The sequence below is a fragment of the Caretta caretta genome, chromosome 5 (genome assembly GCF_965140235.1).
Source record: "Caretta caretta isolate rCarCar2 chromosome 5, rCarCar1.hap1, whole genome shotgun sequence".
Taxonomy (NCBI): Eukaryota; Metazoa; Chordata; order Testudines; family Cheloniidae; genus Caretta; species Caretta caretta.
The window spans coordinates 74,653,970-74,669,328 of NC_134210.1; the positions used below are offsets into that span (position 1 = coordinate 74,653,970).

General features: G+C 38.3%; 1 protein-coding gene across 1 annotated transcript; it reads left to right on the forward strand.

Moving 5' to 3' along the window:
* The first annotated feature begins 4,203 nt into the window (after nt 1-4,203).
* Nucleotides 4,204-7,482, forward strand: ARL14EPL (ARF like GTPase 14 effector protein like). Its single transcript, XM_048851258.2, has 3 exons — nt 4,204-4,358; nt 6,741-6,880; nt 7,236-7,482. The coding sequence occupies exons 1-3, from the start codon at nt 4,245-4,247 to the stop codon at nt 7,456-7,458; spliced, it is 477 nt and encodes a 158-aa protein (XP_048707215.2). The 5' UTR covers nt 4,204-4,244; the 3' UTR covers nt 7,459-7,482.
* The last annotated feature ends 7,877 nt before the right edge of the window (nt 7,483-15,359 follow it).

A 15,359-nucleotide genomic window follows, 5' to 3' on the forward strand; every position in this document is an offset into this window, starting at 1 on the left:
GGCATCCAGGAGGCAGTTGAGGCTTTTGGTACTGCAAAGGGAAAGTATCTCTTCTTACTTTCCTCCTTTTGGGCACTAGGGAGATGACTTTAAATTTGGGAGAGGGGTTTGAATTCCTTGTTCCTCATCTCTTCAGCTAGTTGCCACTCTATATATACTCTGCCCCAAAATCTGCCACTACTTCCTGCAACAATGGATGAGCACATTAGCTTCCTTCTGCTTTAAAGATTAACAGGAAATAGTTAACAGTGTTGTCATTTAAATTGTGGTCACTGGGCTTCAGAATCAACACCCCATTGTGATGAAGTGGAATTTTCTTTCAAAGTTATTGTTTCTGGCTGTCTTTAGCAGAAGGCATTACATTTGTAGCACCTGGTTCACATCTTGAAGGTTTTCTTCACAACCATATTGAGCTACAGACTTTTTATGATTTTAAGTGAAAGGTTCAGCTGTGGAGCTCAGTTCATCTGAAATTTCAAAAGAATGCAGAATTATGTGATTATTTATGCAGCTGCATAAACATATTAAACTTAGGGTCCTGCTTAAACATTTCAGATAGGAAAAATGTAAATGACCATTGGTAGTTCAGGAATCATTTTAAAAATGTGAGCCCAGAACAATGGCCTAAGTATCTTTTGAGGAATATTATTCTTGCCCTGCAAAATAGCCTTCTTAGTTTATTTCAGTAAATAAAAGGTAAAGGAACTAAGGTCAAACTGTTCAAATGTTGGTGCCTAAAATCAAGCACTTACAGCCATATTTAGTTAACTAGATAAAATAGAAATAACAAGTAATTTATAATAAAATTTAATTAACAGCTGATAGGTGCTCAGCACCTCTGAATTTCTGACCATTTATTTTTGTGCTTAAACATTGATTTAGGTATCTAACTTGAGGCACCCAAGTTTGAAAAGTTTGGCCAAAATTTTAGAATAAAACTAATGTACTACAATTACAGTTCATCATATATACCCTATATGAGATGACTAGCCTGTATGAGTAACAAACCTTATACAACATTAAAAATTCCTTATTTTAAATGGATTCTATCTTAATGAGCAATAGAGTAACTTTTCTGTATCAAGAATTAAGATTTTAGAAGATAAATTGTCTCACCGGTAGCCCAGTCCCAACATAGGAAGATTGCAGCAATTGCTTTGTTTCCAAAAGAATAAGAACAATTGTCTGTTTTGAGATTAGATGAGGAAAAAGTGGAGTTGATGACATTTATTGTAAATTTGAATTTATTTTTTGCTGATGGACTGTTGAGTAACTCCATTTTGTTGTGTCAGGGTTTTTCCCATTTGTTGTGTTTATAGGAGGTTTATAATGAATTTTCCAGTTTCCATAATGTCCTTTTGAGACATTGAATCTAGATAAGACCACGCCAGTTTCCTCAATAGTGGTCTTATGTGCCTGAATTTTTGATATTATGCGGGAGGGTCACAGACCAACAGTCTCTGTAATATGGAAAATACAAAATATTTTTAAATTGCTGGCTTAAGCAGGACTTTTCCAAGTTGGTGCTTACTAACAGTAACCCAATACAAAGTTGATTGGATCAAGTTGCATAGCACCAAGGTAGGCTTTGCATCTGTTTTGTCTAAAGACCTTGGACAGAAAGTTTCAAGGCAGAGTGATTAACACTATAAATGGTTTGAATTAAGGGTTAGGCTGAGAAGCCTCTGGTTTTTTTGGGGTCAACAAGACATCAGAGGCAGACTGTCATTTCAGAATCTTCAGGGCTTCGGAGAGCAAGTCACGGCATCAACAAACAGACCAGCTCAGCCTTTGACCAATCTCTGCCAGCACCCAAAGAAGTTCTGTTAGTGAGAAGTGTTTTGCCAGCAGAATATCATTGTCTGCACTCCTGCTCAGTAAAAGCCCAGAAGACTGAGAGAGCTGAAGAGTTTGCAAACATTTTAAATACCTTATTTTTCCCTTTTCTGTTCTTTGTCTTTTGCTTTTATTAAGTGGGAGAGGTCTTAGCCTTTTTATTTTCTTTATTTTTAGGGTGTGGAAGTGAAAGTGTGGCTGTGTGCATGCACATCCACATGGGGAAAACACCAAAAAGAAAAGTTCCCCAGGTTTAAACAGCCGTAAATTTTCTGATAAAGACACTCATTACAGTGTGCTCTGTATTTAAAAGTCTTGAGAGACTTTAGATTGTCACCTGCAATTTCTAGTACATAAACTTCTGCTTAAGGAGAGTGTTCTGTTAAAGGTTTGTATTATAATATTGGCGTTGGGGACAGGGAAGGAAAAGATTAGCTTCCACATGAGAACTGAAGTCTAAAAACAGGAGTACTTGTGGAACCTTAGAGACTAACAAATTTATTAGAGCACAAGCTTTCGTGGGCTACAGCCCACTTCATCAGGTGCATTGAATGGAACATATAGTAAGATATATATATATATATATATATATATATATATATATATACACATACAGAAAAGGTGGAATTTGCCATACAAACTGTAATAGGCTAATTAATTAAGATGAGCTATTATCAGCAGGAGAAATAAACTTTTGTAGTGATAATCAAGATGGCCCATTTAGACAGTTGACAAGAAGGTGTGAGGATACTTAACATGTGGAAATATATACAATATGTGTAATGACCTACTACAGGACAGGTCCAACAAAGAAAATAACAGAACGCCACTAGCTGTCACCTTCAGCCCCCAACTAAAACCCCTCCAGCGCATCATCAAAGATTTACAACCTATCCTGAAAAATGATCCCTCACTCTCACAGATCTTGGGAGACAGACCAGGCCTCGCTTACAGACAGCCCCCCAACCTGAAGCAAATACTCTCCAGCAACCACACAACAACACAACACACACCACACAACAAAAACACTAACCAAGGAACCTATCCTTGCAACAAAGCCCGATGCCAACTCTGCCCACATATTTATTCAAGTGACACCATCATAGGACCTAATCACATTAGCCACACCATCAGGGGCTCATTCACCTGCACATCTACCAATGTGATATATGCCATCATGTGCCAGCAATGCCCCTCTGCCATGTACATTGGCCAAACCGGACAGTCTCTATGCAAAAGAATAAATGGACACAAATCTGACATCAGGAATCATAACATTCAAAAACCGGTAGGAGAACACTTCAACCTCTCTGGCCACTCAGTACAAGACTTAAGGGTGGCAATTCTGCAACAGAAAAGCTTCAAAAACAGACTCCAATGAAAAACTGCTGAGCTTGAATTAATATGCAAACTAGATACCATTAACTTGGGTTTGAATAGAGACTGGGAATGACGGGGGTCATTGAACATATTGAATCTATTTCCCCATGTTAAGTATCCTCACACTTTCTTGTCAACTGTCTAAATGGGCCATCTTGATTATCATTACAAAAGTTTTTTTTCTCCTGCTGAAAATAGCTCATCTTAATTAATTAGCCTCTTACAGTTTGTATGGCAAATTCCACCTTCTCTGTATGTATATATATATATATCTGTATATATCTATCTTCTTACTATATGTTCCATTCTATGCATCCGATGAAGTGGGCTGTAGCCCATGAAAACTTATGATCTAATAAATTTGTTAGTCTCTAAGGTGCCACAAGTACTCCTGGGTTTTTTTTGTGGATACAGACTAACGCGGGTGCTACTCTGAAACCTGAAGTCTAAAAGGAAGTTGGGTAATAGCTCTGAGATTGAGATTCAGACATTCAGTAATAGTTTACTTTCAATATTAGGCTTTTTAACCAGATTCAAATTACACATTTGATTGACCATGGTAAAATTATTTAATTGGGATATATACCCAGCTGCACAGCCACATTCTCAGGCTCCTTAGAATTTATATGAGGATCAATTATTTTTTATATTAATTTGATGATCTAACTCCAATCCAATATTTAAACTACCTTGCTTGATTTGTTGATTTGATCTTTATTTAATTCTGATTTGGCAGTGTTTTATTTTTAGTTAGTTTATTAATACCAGCTTACCTTTGGTGATAGGTTTCTAGGTTTTATATTAGTTTGTTTCAGAATTTTAATAACATTTCTAAAATAGAGTCTGATACTGACACACTTTTTTCAGTAAGCAATGTGGGTCCAGAACCTTTGAGGGTCTGAGATGGATACCAGCTGGTCAATTTAAAAGTTTGACCAGCTCCCTGTCATAAGTCTGTGGTTCTCACACCTGTATATATCTCTTTAAAGTGTTCAGTTTTTGATGTTTCATTTTTTTAGTGTCTTGAAATGAGCGATCATTTGGAAGAAAATTGTACTGAGAAAAGCAATTCTGCCCATGAGGAACCTGCAGAAGCACATGCCCCTCCTGCTAAGGATTGTCAAATAGCACAGAAGCAACTGGTATGACTTCTGAAGTACTGTGTTACTGATCAGGGCATTGGAACAAATGTGCAATTATAAGGAAAGGCAAATAGTGAAATGGCAGCAATACATGTGCAGGTACTTAACAGAGTGTTTAGAGCCATTCAGAGTTCTAGCATTAGCAAGGGAGGATGCAGGAAAGTGGGACAGTCCTCTCAACAGGAAGTAATCTTTGTAATTAATTTTACCCTGAGTTCTGGAAGGGATGCCTTATGTTTGGCATTTCAGCCTCCATTATTGTCCGTTATTTGCTTCCAGTTGGAACGTTTGTAACCTATGAGTAGGGACTGCATTTTAACAGTAAAACCCAATTTCTACCCACAAAATTTAAATGTCTACATGTGGCCAGCTGATGAGGTTGTCCCACTGCTTATCAGAAGGCCAGTGGCTTTAATTTTCGGTACTTGATGTTAGCCAGCTTGCAAATAAAAGTTGGCTATAGGACATGTGCCACAACAACAGAGAATCTGCTTAAGCTCCCACTGCTACCACCAGTGTGGAGTGGCTGGAACCCGTCCCTGGGAGCACATTGTTCTTAAAAAAATTAATATAGACGGTGAGCGAAACAATATGGTAGAGTCTGAAATGAAGATGATGGAAGCTGATTCACATAAATTTATGTTTGAGAAGATAAGATTAATTTATAACTAAAATAATCTACTGTTACAGAAATCTTGAGAATCCCAAATAAATGTTACCACCTTGCACCTTGTGTCATCATTTACGACATCATGTGTGTAGTGAGTGAAAAGTAGGTGTAAAATGCTACTGTTCTGACTGGTAACATTTTATGCTTACTCGCAATTGCATTGTACTGGTGTAAATGACAAACCAAGTTGTAGGACGTTGGAGAATAAGGCCCATTCTTAACCCCCCAAAACAGTTTAATCCGATTGTAAATCCAGATTTCCAGCAAAAATACAATAAAATAACCCTGCTAAAGTACTGTCAATCTCTATGAATTGTTTGCTTTGGTTCCTCCACTCTTCTCCTTTCTTCATACACTTCAGTCCTGTGAGTTGTTCTTTCCTGCCCTAATGATCTTCCATACCTTCTCCTTGCCCCCAGTTTCTTCTTGGAGAGATAGGCCATGGAGAGCTGAGGGAACAGAGGCGGGTAAGAGAACAGAAAGAATGATCCAGCTCAGATTAGGACAGTGACAGTATTTTCTTTTACATTGTAGGCTACTGAATTACTACCTTAAAGGCACATTGTGTACTTTAGTGGACCTTCATTTTATTGTTTAATGTTGCAATAATGCTTTCCTAATTATTGCAACATTAATAATTATTTTCAGAATAATTGCAAATGATGCAATATCCTTATTAAAGGTTTTTTTTCAGATGTTGAGATATATATTCATATTGTAAGAACTGTCCAAGAAACTGTAACTTGAAGAATGCAAAATTAGGTTCACAGGGGAGAATTTGGAGAAGAGCTAATATAACATAGATGAGGGCCTAGACCAGTCAGAAAGATCTTATGGGTAATTGGTAGGGATCAGGCAACATAGATATAAACAAGGGACAGGGCAGAAAGGCTCCAAACAGCATTGTGAATGAGCTATGAAAGTTTGAAAGGGTGTATTACTGAGAGGCAGAAATCAAACAATCTTTCAGCAACTCTATTTCTGTTAGAACTTCTGTTTTGAAACTCGTTCTGATTCAAAGGAAAACACACAATGGCAACAGTATCTAACTGCAAAATATTTTAGAAAATGCAATGTCTGCTTTCTTAGATGGCATTTTTGATGTGGTCCAATCTCTCTGACAGAAAGTGAACAACACAAGTGCTAAGCTCCCTCTTTCCTGTTCTTGAATTCACTCTAGCTAGGCCTTTACAGGAAGGGAGTGTTTCTGTCCACGGTGATAATTTTTCAAAAACCAAGAGAAAAACAACCAATATAATCTTTGTGGTGAGGTACTACAACCTGAGCTCTCTGTGTATGTCTACACTGCAGCTGGGAGAGAACCTCCCAGGTCTGGCAGACAGACCTGCACTAGTGAGGTTTGATCCAGCACACTAAAAAATAGCAGTGTGGACATTGCAGCTTGAGCTGTCATGTCATGCTTACCCACCTTCTTTCTCTGCATTACACCTGCATAAAATTGGCTATGCCCTCCTCTGTTAGCTGACAAAATGGGCCTTGGGCATAATTGGTTAAAAAATTAATAGATGGGTGAATGGTTTTTAAATGGGACTATGTTACAGTAGGTCAGGTTTTTGCCTTACATGCCAATCACTGTGTCCTTTTATATTTTTATTAAGAAGATTAAAACTAGCAAACATATATGGCAGTAAATAAAAAAATTCTGGTTAGCTTTGGTGTTTATAATCTTTCCTTTGTTTGTTCATTCATAGCAGCAAATAGAGCGGCAACTAAAATGCTTAGCGTTTCAAAACCCAGGACCTCAGGTAGCCGACTTCAACCCTGAAACTAGAGAGCAGCAGAAGAAAGAGCGTATGGCAAAGATGAACCAAGATTTTTTTTATAAACACAAGTAAGACAGTATCTTTGATTTATTATATGTCTTTTGAAATTGAGATGTTTACTCAATATACAGAAAATTAAAAAACAAATATTTTCATAGACCTTGTTTAAAATGTGAATGTTTAGCAGAGTAAATAGACTTTCTCTATTTAGTTTAATAGAAGTTTGACTTATTTTTGTGGCACACATTACTTAACATTTAATAACTGTCTATTACTATCAGAATCTTATATTGGCATTTCGCTATGTTGCAAGAGTGTTCAGAAGAAAGTACTTGCTCCTATGTAGATTTTTCCTCATTAGCTTACTTCAGTCATTGAGCGTGTTTGAAATATTCTCAGAAGGTCACTGTTTTTCTCTAACAGAACTATGAAGAAGTATGACAAACATGGCAGGCTGCTTTGTAATAACATGGATTTGTGTGACTGCCTGGAGAAGAACTGCCTGGGTTGCTTCTATCCATGCCCTAAGTGCAATTCGAACAAATGTGGACCAGAATGTCGCTGTAATAGAAAATGGGTTTATGAGAGAATTGAGACTGAAGCTGGTGAAGTGATCAGCATGTTACCATTTTTTGTCCCTGAATGATGTTTTTCTGCTAGCTTTTGTAACTGAGCAATGTTTTTCTTTTCATTCTTTTTTATTTTTTAACCTTTAATAAAAGTGAATTTTGGTTTTGTGAAAGGGGCTGGATTGACTTGGCTAAAGTACCTGTTGGTGGTGCTCATGCGCCTTTCTCTGCCTCACCAATGTGCCTTAATCCTCACCATTAGGGACAAGTATATATTTCATTCTCCTTAATCCTTGGCAACTTTGCTGAGGCAGCTAACAAGGTCTTCCTAAGTCTTTACTTTTTAAAATTACAGGTGTCAGGAATGCTGTGGTCAGACAACATCCTTACTCTGGAAAACAGGATCACATTGCTTTGATTTTTTTCCTCATTAATTTTTTTCACATATGCACCTATACAACGTATGACAAATCCATTCTTCTTCGAGTGATTCCGCTTGTATTCTGCTTCTCCTGGTGTGCATGCACTGCATGCGGGCAGGTAGCAATGTCTATTGGGGCTGCACTTGCACCCTGCATGTCGTCTGGTGCCCCATAGCTGAGGGCATAAATGGCAGTACAGCCACAACTGCCCTCCAGTTCCTTCTTACTGTTCATGTCTGTGAGACAGAACCCCTGTAGTGTCCGTGACTCTGCTCACTGTGTGATTCTTTCCTTGTTTATTTGTTAGTTAGTTGTAGTTAGTGTTCTCATCATAGAACACTATCTAGGTCAGTACAGTTAAATTTCTACTTCTAAGCCTGTTGCAAAAAAGAAAAGTAGAAAGAAGGCTTCATGTCTAGAAGGTGATCCGGCACTGGACACCTTGGGATGTGGCAGATTCGAAATCTCCAGTATTCAAATCATGTCCTTCCTGTGAGGCAGCTATTCTCATCCGTGATGGACACTCTTCATCTTCTGCCTTGGTGAAGCATATGTACTGCACAAGTGCTCTATATGTTGTGCCTTTTGGAAAAGGCCCCCCAAAATGAGGGAATCCCACCCGAAGCTCTTTCTCTTAGGGTATGTCTTCACTACCTGCTGGATCGGCAGGCGGGGATTGATTTATCGCATCTAGTCTGGATGCGATAAATCGACACCCAAGTGCTCTCCTGTCGACTCCTGTACTCCAGCGCGGTGAGAGGCACAGGCAGAGTTGACGGGGAAGCGGCAGCAGTCAACTCACCGCAGTGAAGACGCTATGGTAAGTCGCAAAAAGAAAAGGAGTACTTGTGCACCTTAGCGACTAACCAATTTATTTGAGCATAAGCTTTCGTGAGCTACAGCTCACTTCATCGGATGCATAAAGTGGAAAATACAGTGAAGTCGATCTAAGTATGTCGACTTCAGCTACGTTACTCATGTAGCTGAAGTTGCATAACTTCGATCGATTCCCCCAGTGTAGACCAGGGCTTAAGAGAGATCTACAAAGACCTGTTTGGTTCCCAAAGAAGAGAAGACCACCTAACCTGACCAGACCATCTCAGTGATTGATCTGGTAAGCTGGGGAACCACCCAGTGCTCCAGGGCTCATTTGGTGGCAAGAAAGTCTCACTCCTCCAACTCCTTGACTACGGAGTCAGTAAGAGATTCCTTCCCCTTGCCGACCCTCTCCTCTGAAGATAGAGGAAGGAAGGAGCACCACTCTTGGGGTGATTGGAGTCACAGATCTCCCTCACTTTCAGGTGACATTGTAAACAAGCACTGGGCAGCATTATCTCTTGCAAATGTAAACAAACTTGTTTGAGCAATTGCCTGAACAAGAAGTAGGACTGAGTGGACTTGCAGTGTAGGGACACGATTTTATAATTGTACTATAAAAATTGATGTAAACTTTGAATTAATTCTGCCAGCCACCCTTTTTGAATAACAGAAAGGAATGATAGATTTCAGAGTGATAGCCATGTTAGTTTGTATCAGCAAAAAGAACCAGGAGTACTTGTGCCACCTTAGAGACTAACAAATTTATTTGAGCATAAGCTTTCATGGGCTAAAACCCACTTCATTGGATGCATGCAGTGGAGAATACACTAGGAAGATATATATATATATACACAGAGAACATGGAAAAATGGGTGTTGCCATACACACACTAACGAGAGTGATTAATTAAGGTCAGTTATTATCAGCAGGAGGAAAAAAAACACCGTTTGTAGTGATAATCAGGATGGCCCATTTCCAACAGTTGACAAGAAGGTGTGAGTAATAGTAGGGGGCAAAAATAAGCATGGGGAAATAGTCTTGTTTCCTATATGCATTATAAACTTCCCTCTAGACATTTCTTTGGTTTAAGGTTTAGTGAGTAAAAGACAGGATCTTATATTGTGTCCGTGTTAATTAGATTAAAGGAATGTTAAAGGCCTGAGCCACAATGTAAACTGTTTTGACCACAAGATTTAGTGAAGTTTAATTTACAATGTATTCTGCTGAATATAAAATACTGCTGTCTTCTCTGTGAGAGATTGTTTGTGTGAATGAGGAATGCATCCATCACGAAAAGGTAAGGTGTGAAAGCCATCACAAATGTCCAGGTGGTCAAAAAAAAGTAAAAGACTTAGAAACATCAAGAGACAATCAAAAAACATCCATTGTATCCTATGCTAAACATGTTAGCAGCATTGACTGCCTCAGAGGTGAGGCAACCACCCTCGAAGGCAAGACAACAAATAGGAGATAACGATGAGAAGCCCGACAATAACCATCAAACGATAACAGCGGAAAACCCCAAGATTACCACCACTTAAGGACTAATAATTACAGGATGACATTGCAAAATGCATGGACTCAAATGGGAATTTACAAGTATAAAGCTGGGGTGTTTTGCCATAAAACTCTGGGTTCAGTCCTGCCAAAACCTTGGAGCATCGGATCGCGACCGACAGAGCCCAGCTCCTAACTTGTGTTCAGTCTAACTGGCCATTAGATTGACTCGAGCTACAACAGACTAGGAACTATAAAAGCATCAACTGGCAGGACTGTGTGCGTGATGTGTATGTGTGTGTGACTGAAAAGCATATGCTAACTGTTGTATTCTCAATAAATGCAGCGTGCTGCCTTCCCCCCTATAAAGAGCCCCTGTGCTTTGTATAGCAGAACAGCAGGCCCTAAAATTTTATATTATTTTATTTTTGAATGCAATATTTTTTTGTACAGTATCATGAAATTGAATTTACAAATGTAGAATAAAGAGATTGCACTACAGCACTTGAATTAGGTGAATTGAAAAATATTATTTCTTTTGTTTTTTCACAGTGAAAATACTTGTAATCAAAAATAAATATAAAGTGAGCACTGTACACTTTGCATTTTGTGTTGTAATTGAAATAAATATATTTGAAAATGTAGAAAACACCTAAAATATTTAAATAGAATACCATTTATTATTGTTTAACGGTGCAATTAATCGTGTGATTAATCACGATTAATTTTTTAAATCACTTGACAGCCCTAATTGACGTGATTTATGGTAGTTTCACTGCTGCTATTAGTCCCTGTGGCTGGGTTGCCCCTGAGCGGGGGACCCTGGAAACCTGGGATTTTCAGCCCTGGGGTAGTCTACATGGCAGTGCTGCCACAAAGCCATGGAAGAAAATGAACATTCTCTTGGACAGATTCAGCTAGACACAGATTAACCTTCATAAATAAATCCCTGAAGCAAGTGATTAAAAACCAGAATAATATATATCTACAAAGAAATCCATTTACAGGCCCATTATTTGTCTTCTAGTAGCACTTTGAAATCCTAAAATGGCTTTTGACTCCATTCTGCTGGGCATATACAAACACTGAGCGAAAGACAGCTCCTGCTCTGAAGAGCTGCAGTCTAATCTGAATATGCAACAAGCGGTTGTAAGAAATAAAAAGGAAAGGGGGAGGGAGGAAAAGGGCAATAAAAATAATATCATGGTACATAGAGAACTACGACACAATTTGAAGATGGTTCTTCCTGTTTCCAAACAATGTTCCCTCTACTGTTTCCTGTATGCAGAATGAGCAGCAGTCAGTGCACAAGTTTAATTCACATAAGCGCAGCTGCAGAAAACAAAACCACACAACGTCAAGCATATGTTATTTATTGATAATGAAACTCAGCGACAGATAAGAAACAAGTAGTAACAAAAGTGAAACAAAACCTAGGCACTTGCCTATTGGGCTTTGTGTAGTTAAATGTCAAATATTCAGTACTATGTTAGAGGGGACTTGCAGGTGATCTTTAGTTAAAATCTGCCAGCAACTTAAAGGGAAGGGTTGGATGATTTTCCTGCCTCCTACAAAACCACCCCCTCTCATAATAGTACAAAATCATTTTTTGCCTTATAAAAATACTTTTGAAGAGCAAATATTTTGCTCTTTGGAATAACTTTGTTCTAGAAGGCTAATTTAAAAAAATACAGGGGGGAGGAGACCTCGGGACCACCCCACAAGGTCTGTCCACACATACACACTTTCTGTCTCTCTCTTTCACTGACACACTTCAAATTATAGAAGTTAAACAGGGTCATTATACTTAGCATATCTATTCCATACACACACAGCTTCTTTTCTGACAGTTCTAGTGCCTCAGAGTTCTCGCTATGGCTAAAATAAGATGAAAACCCAGATACATTAAAAATATCGACTGATTAAGATAAGATACCATCACACAATCTTCTTATCCCATCACCTGCGGTTGGGTCATCATGCAAGCATCCACCATCTTTGTCTGTCTGAGACAGTACTAAGGTCCTTCTGCTTACCATCTTTTTTGATGCAATCCAACCAGCTGTCCATTACTTTCCAGCCGTCCATTGCTTCCTTGGCTTTCCGTAGGTTCTCCTTACTACCATCCCTTCCTGCCATGCTGTCTTCATCAGGTCCTCTTCATTTGTCCACTGCATGTGTCTGAACTAGCAAACTCTTGGTTCCTGAATTTTTTCAGCCACATCACAAACTTTTCTCCCCTAAATTCTCATTTGCTTGGTCATTGTTGTCTAGATTCTATATGACCACAAACACCAGCTAAGCAAATTCTACCCTTTATGTTCTTGACAACTGGGAGAATAAAATAGAGCCACTGTGTGATTCAGTTTCTGTTTGGGTCTCAGCTGCATATTTTCATCGTACTCCATCAGATTTAGTAGAGGATAGTTAGCAATTGAAGATAACTGCTATTTAATCACATGTCCAGATCTGTAGCATAGATCATTGTAACTCCACTATAATCAATGGAGCTATGACTTACACCAGCTGAAGATCTGGCACATTATAGCTCATGTAAAAACACCACTGACACACTATATGACGTTGGGCAAGTCTCTTCACCTCTCTGTGCTTCAGTTTTCCCATCTATAAAATTGAGCTATTCATATTTATCTTTCTTTGTTAAACACTTTCAGATCTCTGGGTAAAAAGTTATTTATTGGAGCTTAGTATTATTATTTAGGTAATTCCTTCCACCCAAAGGATCCAAAAGTACTTTAAATTACAGTTTGTACATACACCAGTACCTCTGGAGTGGAGGGTAGCAGCCAAATGGTCTATGGCATTCTGTAAAACAGCAGGTGATGGAGACCCCCCTATTTATATGAAAAGTGTCATATGATCTTGTCCACATGGAGCCTAATTTTACAGTCTTGTCCAAAAGATCCTCACCCAGTAAATTATATGGTACTTAATTTATTTATAATGCTTAAGAAGGATGAAGGATTGTCGGCTTTGAGAGAATTCAAATCTGTGGCTCCAGAGAGTCTAGATATTTCAATCCTATGCTTAGACCACTAACCCATTCCTTCTGGTTTAAAATAAACTTCTGTGTATTGGCTAGAAGCCAGTCAGATCCACTCCATCATTTAGAGGAAAATTAATCCGTCCTGTTATTGAACTTATACACGTCAGCATTTGTTGAGGAACGAACTCTATAGTTAATGTTCACCAGACTCTGCAGTAAAAAAAAATTGCTTTGAAGCCTTTTTCAGGCAACTCTCTTGATCCCTTTAACACCCTCTAACAAAGCAAAATTGAGCTCAAGCACTATTTCCAAACCAGATTAAGGACTCTAGCCCCAAACCAGTAGAATTTGAGACATTCCCCAGATAAATAGTTTCACCAGAATCATAATATCCTAGTTCTGTTAAATTTCTTATCTTGTAACAAAGACAATGCTTAGTCTGTAGAGTCTCACTTTGGCACATTAGACATAATCTTTAGCATTTAGCATATCTGATCTCATTCCACTTGGAAAGCAGATGTGTGGAATTTGGACTAACAGCACCCTTTGTACATTTGTTACAATGTAATACTGGCACTTCATCAACTCTGATTTTGACCTTGGCATGAAACATGCAAAGGATTTTTCCCTTTCTTTCCATCCTTAAAAGTAATTTTATTAAAAAAAAAAAAAAGTACTAGTGGCACCTTAGAGACTAACCAATTTATTTGAGCATAAGCTTTCGTGAGCTACAGCTCACTTCATCGGAAGCGTTCAGTGGAAAATACAGTGAGGAGATTTATATACACACAGAACACGAAAAAATGGGTGTTATCATACACACTGTAAGGAGAGTGATCACTTAAGATTGTAATGGATTTTTTACCTTCAGTCCTTTTGGTACGATGTCCATCTGTTTGCATTTAGAAAGGAAGATGATGTCTGTCTGTATCTGTATGAGTTTTTTCATGAGGTTGATAGAATTCCACTCCATACGGCTAAATGCAGTGCCTATGGAGTGGAAATCTATTAACCTCATGAAAAAACTCGTACAGATACAGACAAACATCATCTTCCTTTCCAAATGCAAACAGATGGACATCGTACCAAAAGGACTGAAGGTAAAAATCCATTACAATCTTAAGTGATCACTCTCCTTACAGTGTGTATGGTAACACCCATTTTTTCATGTTCTGTGTGTATATAAATCTCCTCACTGTACTTTCCACTGAACGCATCCGATGAAGTGCGCTGTAGCTCACGAAAGCTTATGCTCAAATAAATTGGTTAGTCTCTAAGGTGCCACTAGTACTCCTTTTCTTTTTGCGAATACAGACTAACACGGCTGCTACTCTGAAACCAGTAATTTTATTGTTCTCTTAGGGCCAGATCCTGTATGGTACTGAGCTCCCTCCATCTCTATTCAAGTGGGAGTGTATGGACCTTGGTCCCTCATAAGATCATGTCTTACATGTAGGTTCACATTATGAACAAATTATTGTCTGCAGATACTGCTCTTGATTATAGAAGTTAGATTATGTAACCCTTACATTGTGAAGCACTGACTACTCATGTGAGTAAGTGCGCACCTGCATGAGTAAAAGATGCACAACGTAGTCCTAGAAATCCACAGTGATTATTTACCTAAGGCCACGTTCTAGCACCCTTGTACATGTTGAGTGCGTAGTATCTTACTCTGTAAGTAGTCTCATTGAGTTGAGTGGAACTATTCAAAGAGAAAGGTATAACTCAGCATAAGGATAGTAGAATCTAGCCCATAAAAATATACCTAATATATATTTCATCAACAGAAACCAACAATGGCAATGCTTGTTTATGATGTACACAACCAAAATGAGCATATATTTAAAATATATTTTACTAGAGGGTTTTTTTTTCAGTTAGATTTTGAACTCCAAATATATAAGGCTGGATGTGTTCCATAACGACATAGTAATCCTAGTAGTTATTTTCAGTCCCATCTCTTGCTTCACAACTTTATAGTTTGCTAGATGCTTTTGCATAAACCATTTGCTACATAAATAGTTGCAGTAAGAGAAAGTTCATGTGAAACATTATTTTTATTTAGTAGCAGGATGATTACACAGTCAACTTTTAGGGCCAGGTGCATTGTACAAACAGCATACTGAAAACAATTTTTAAGTAGTTCAATAAATTCATGGGTGTACATTCGGAACTATAGAGACACATAGTGTGTTCAAGATAGGGATACAAGAGTGTGCTTCAGAAATAA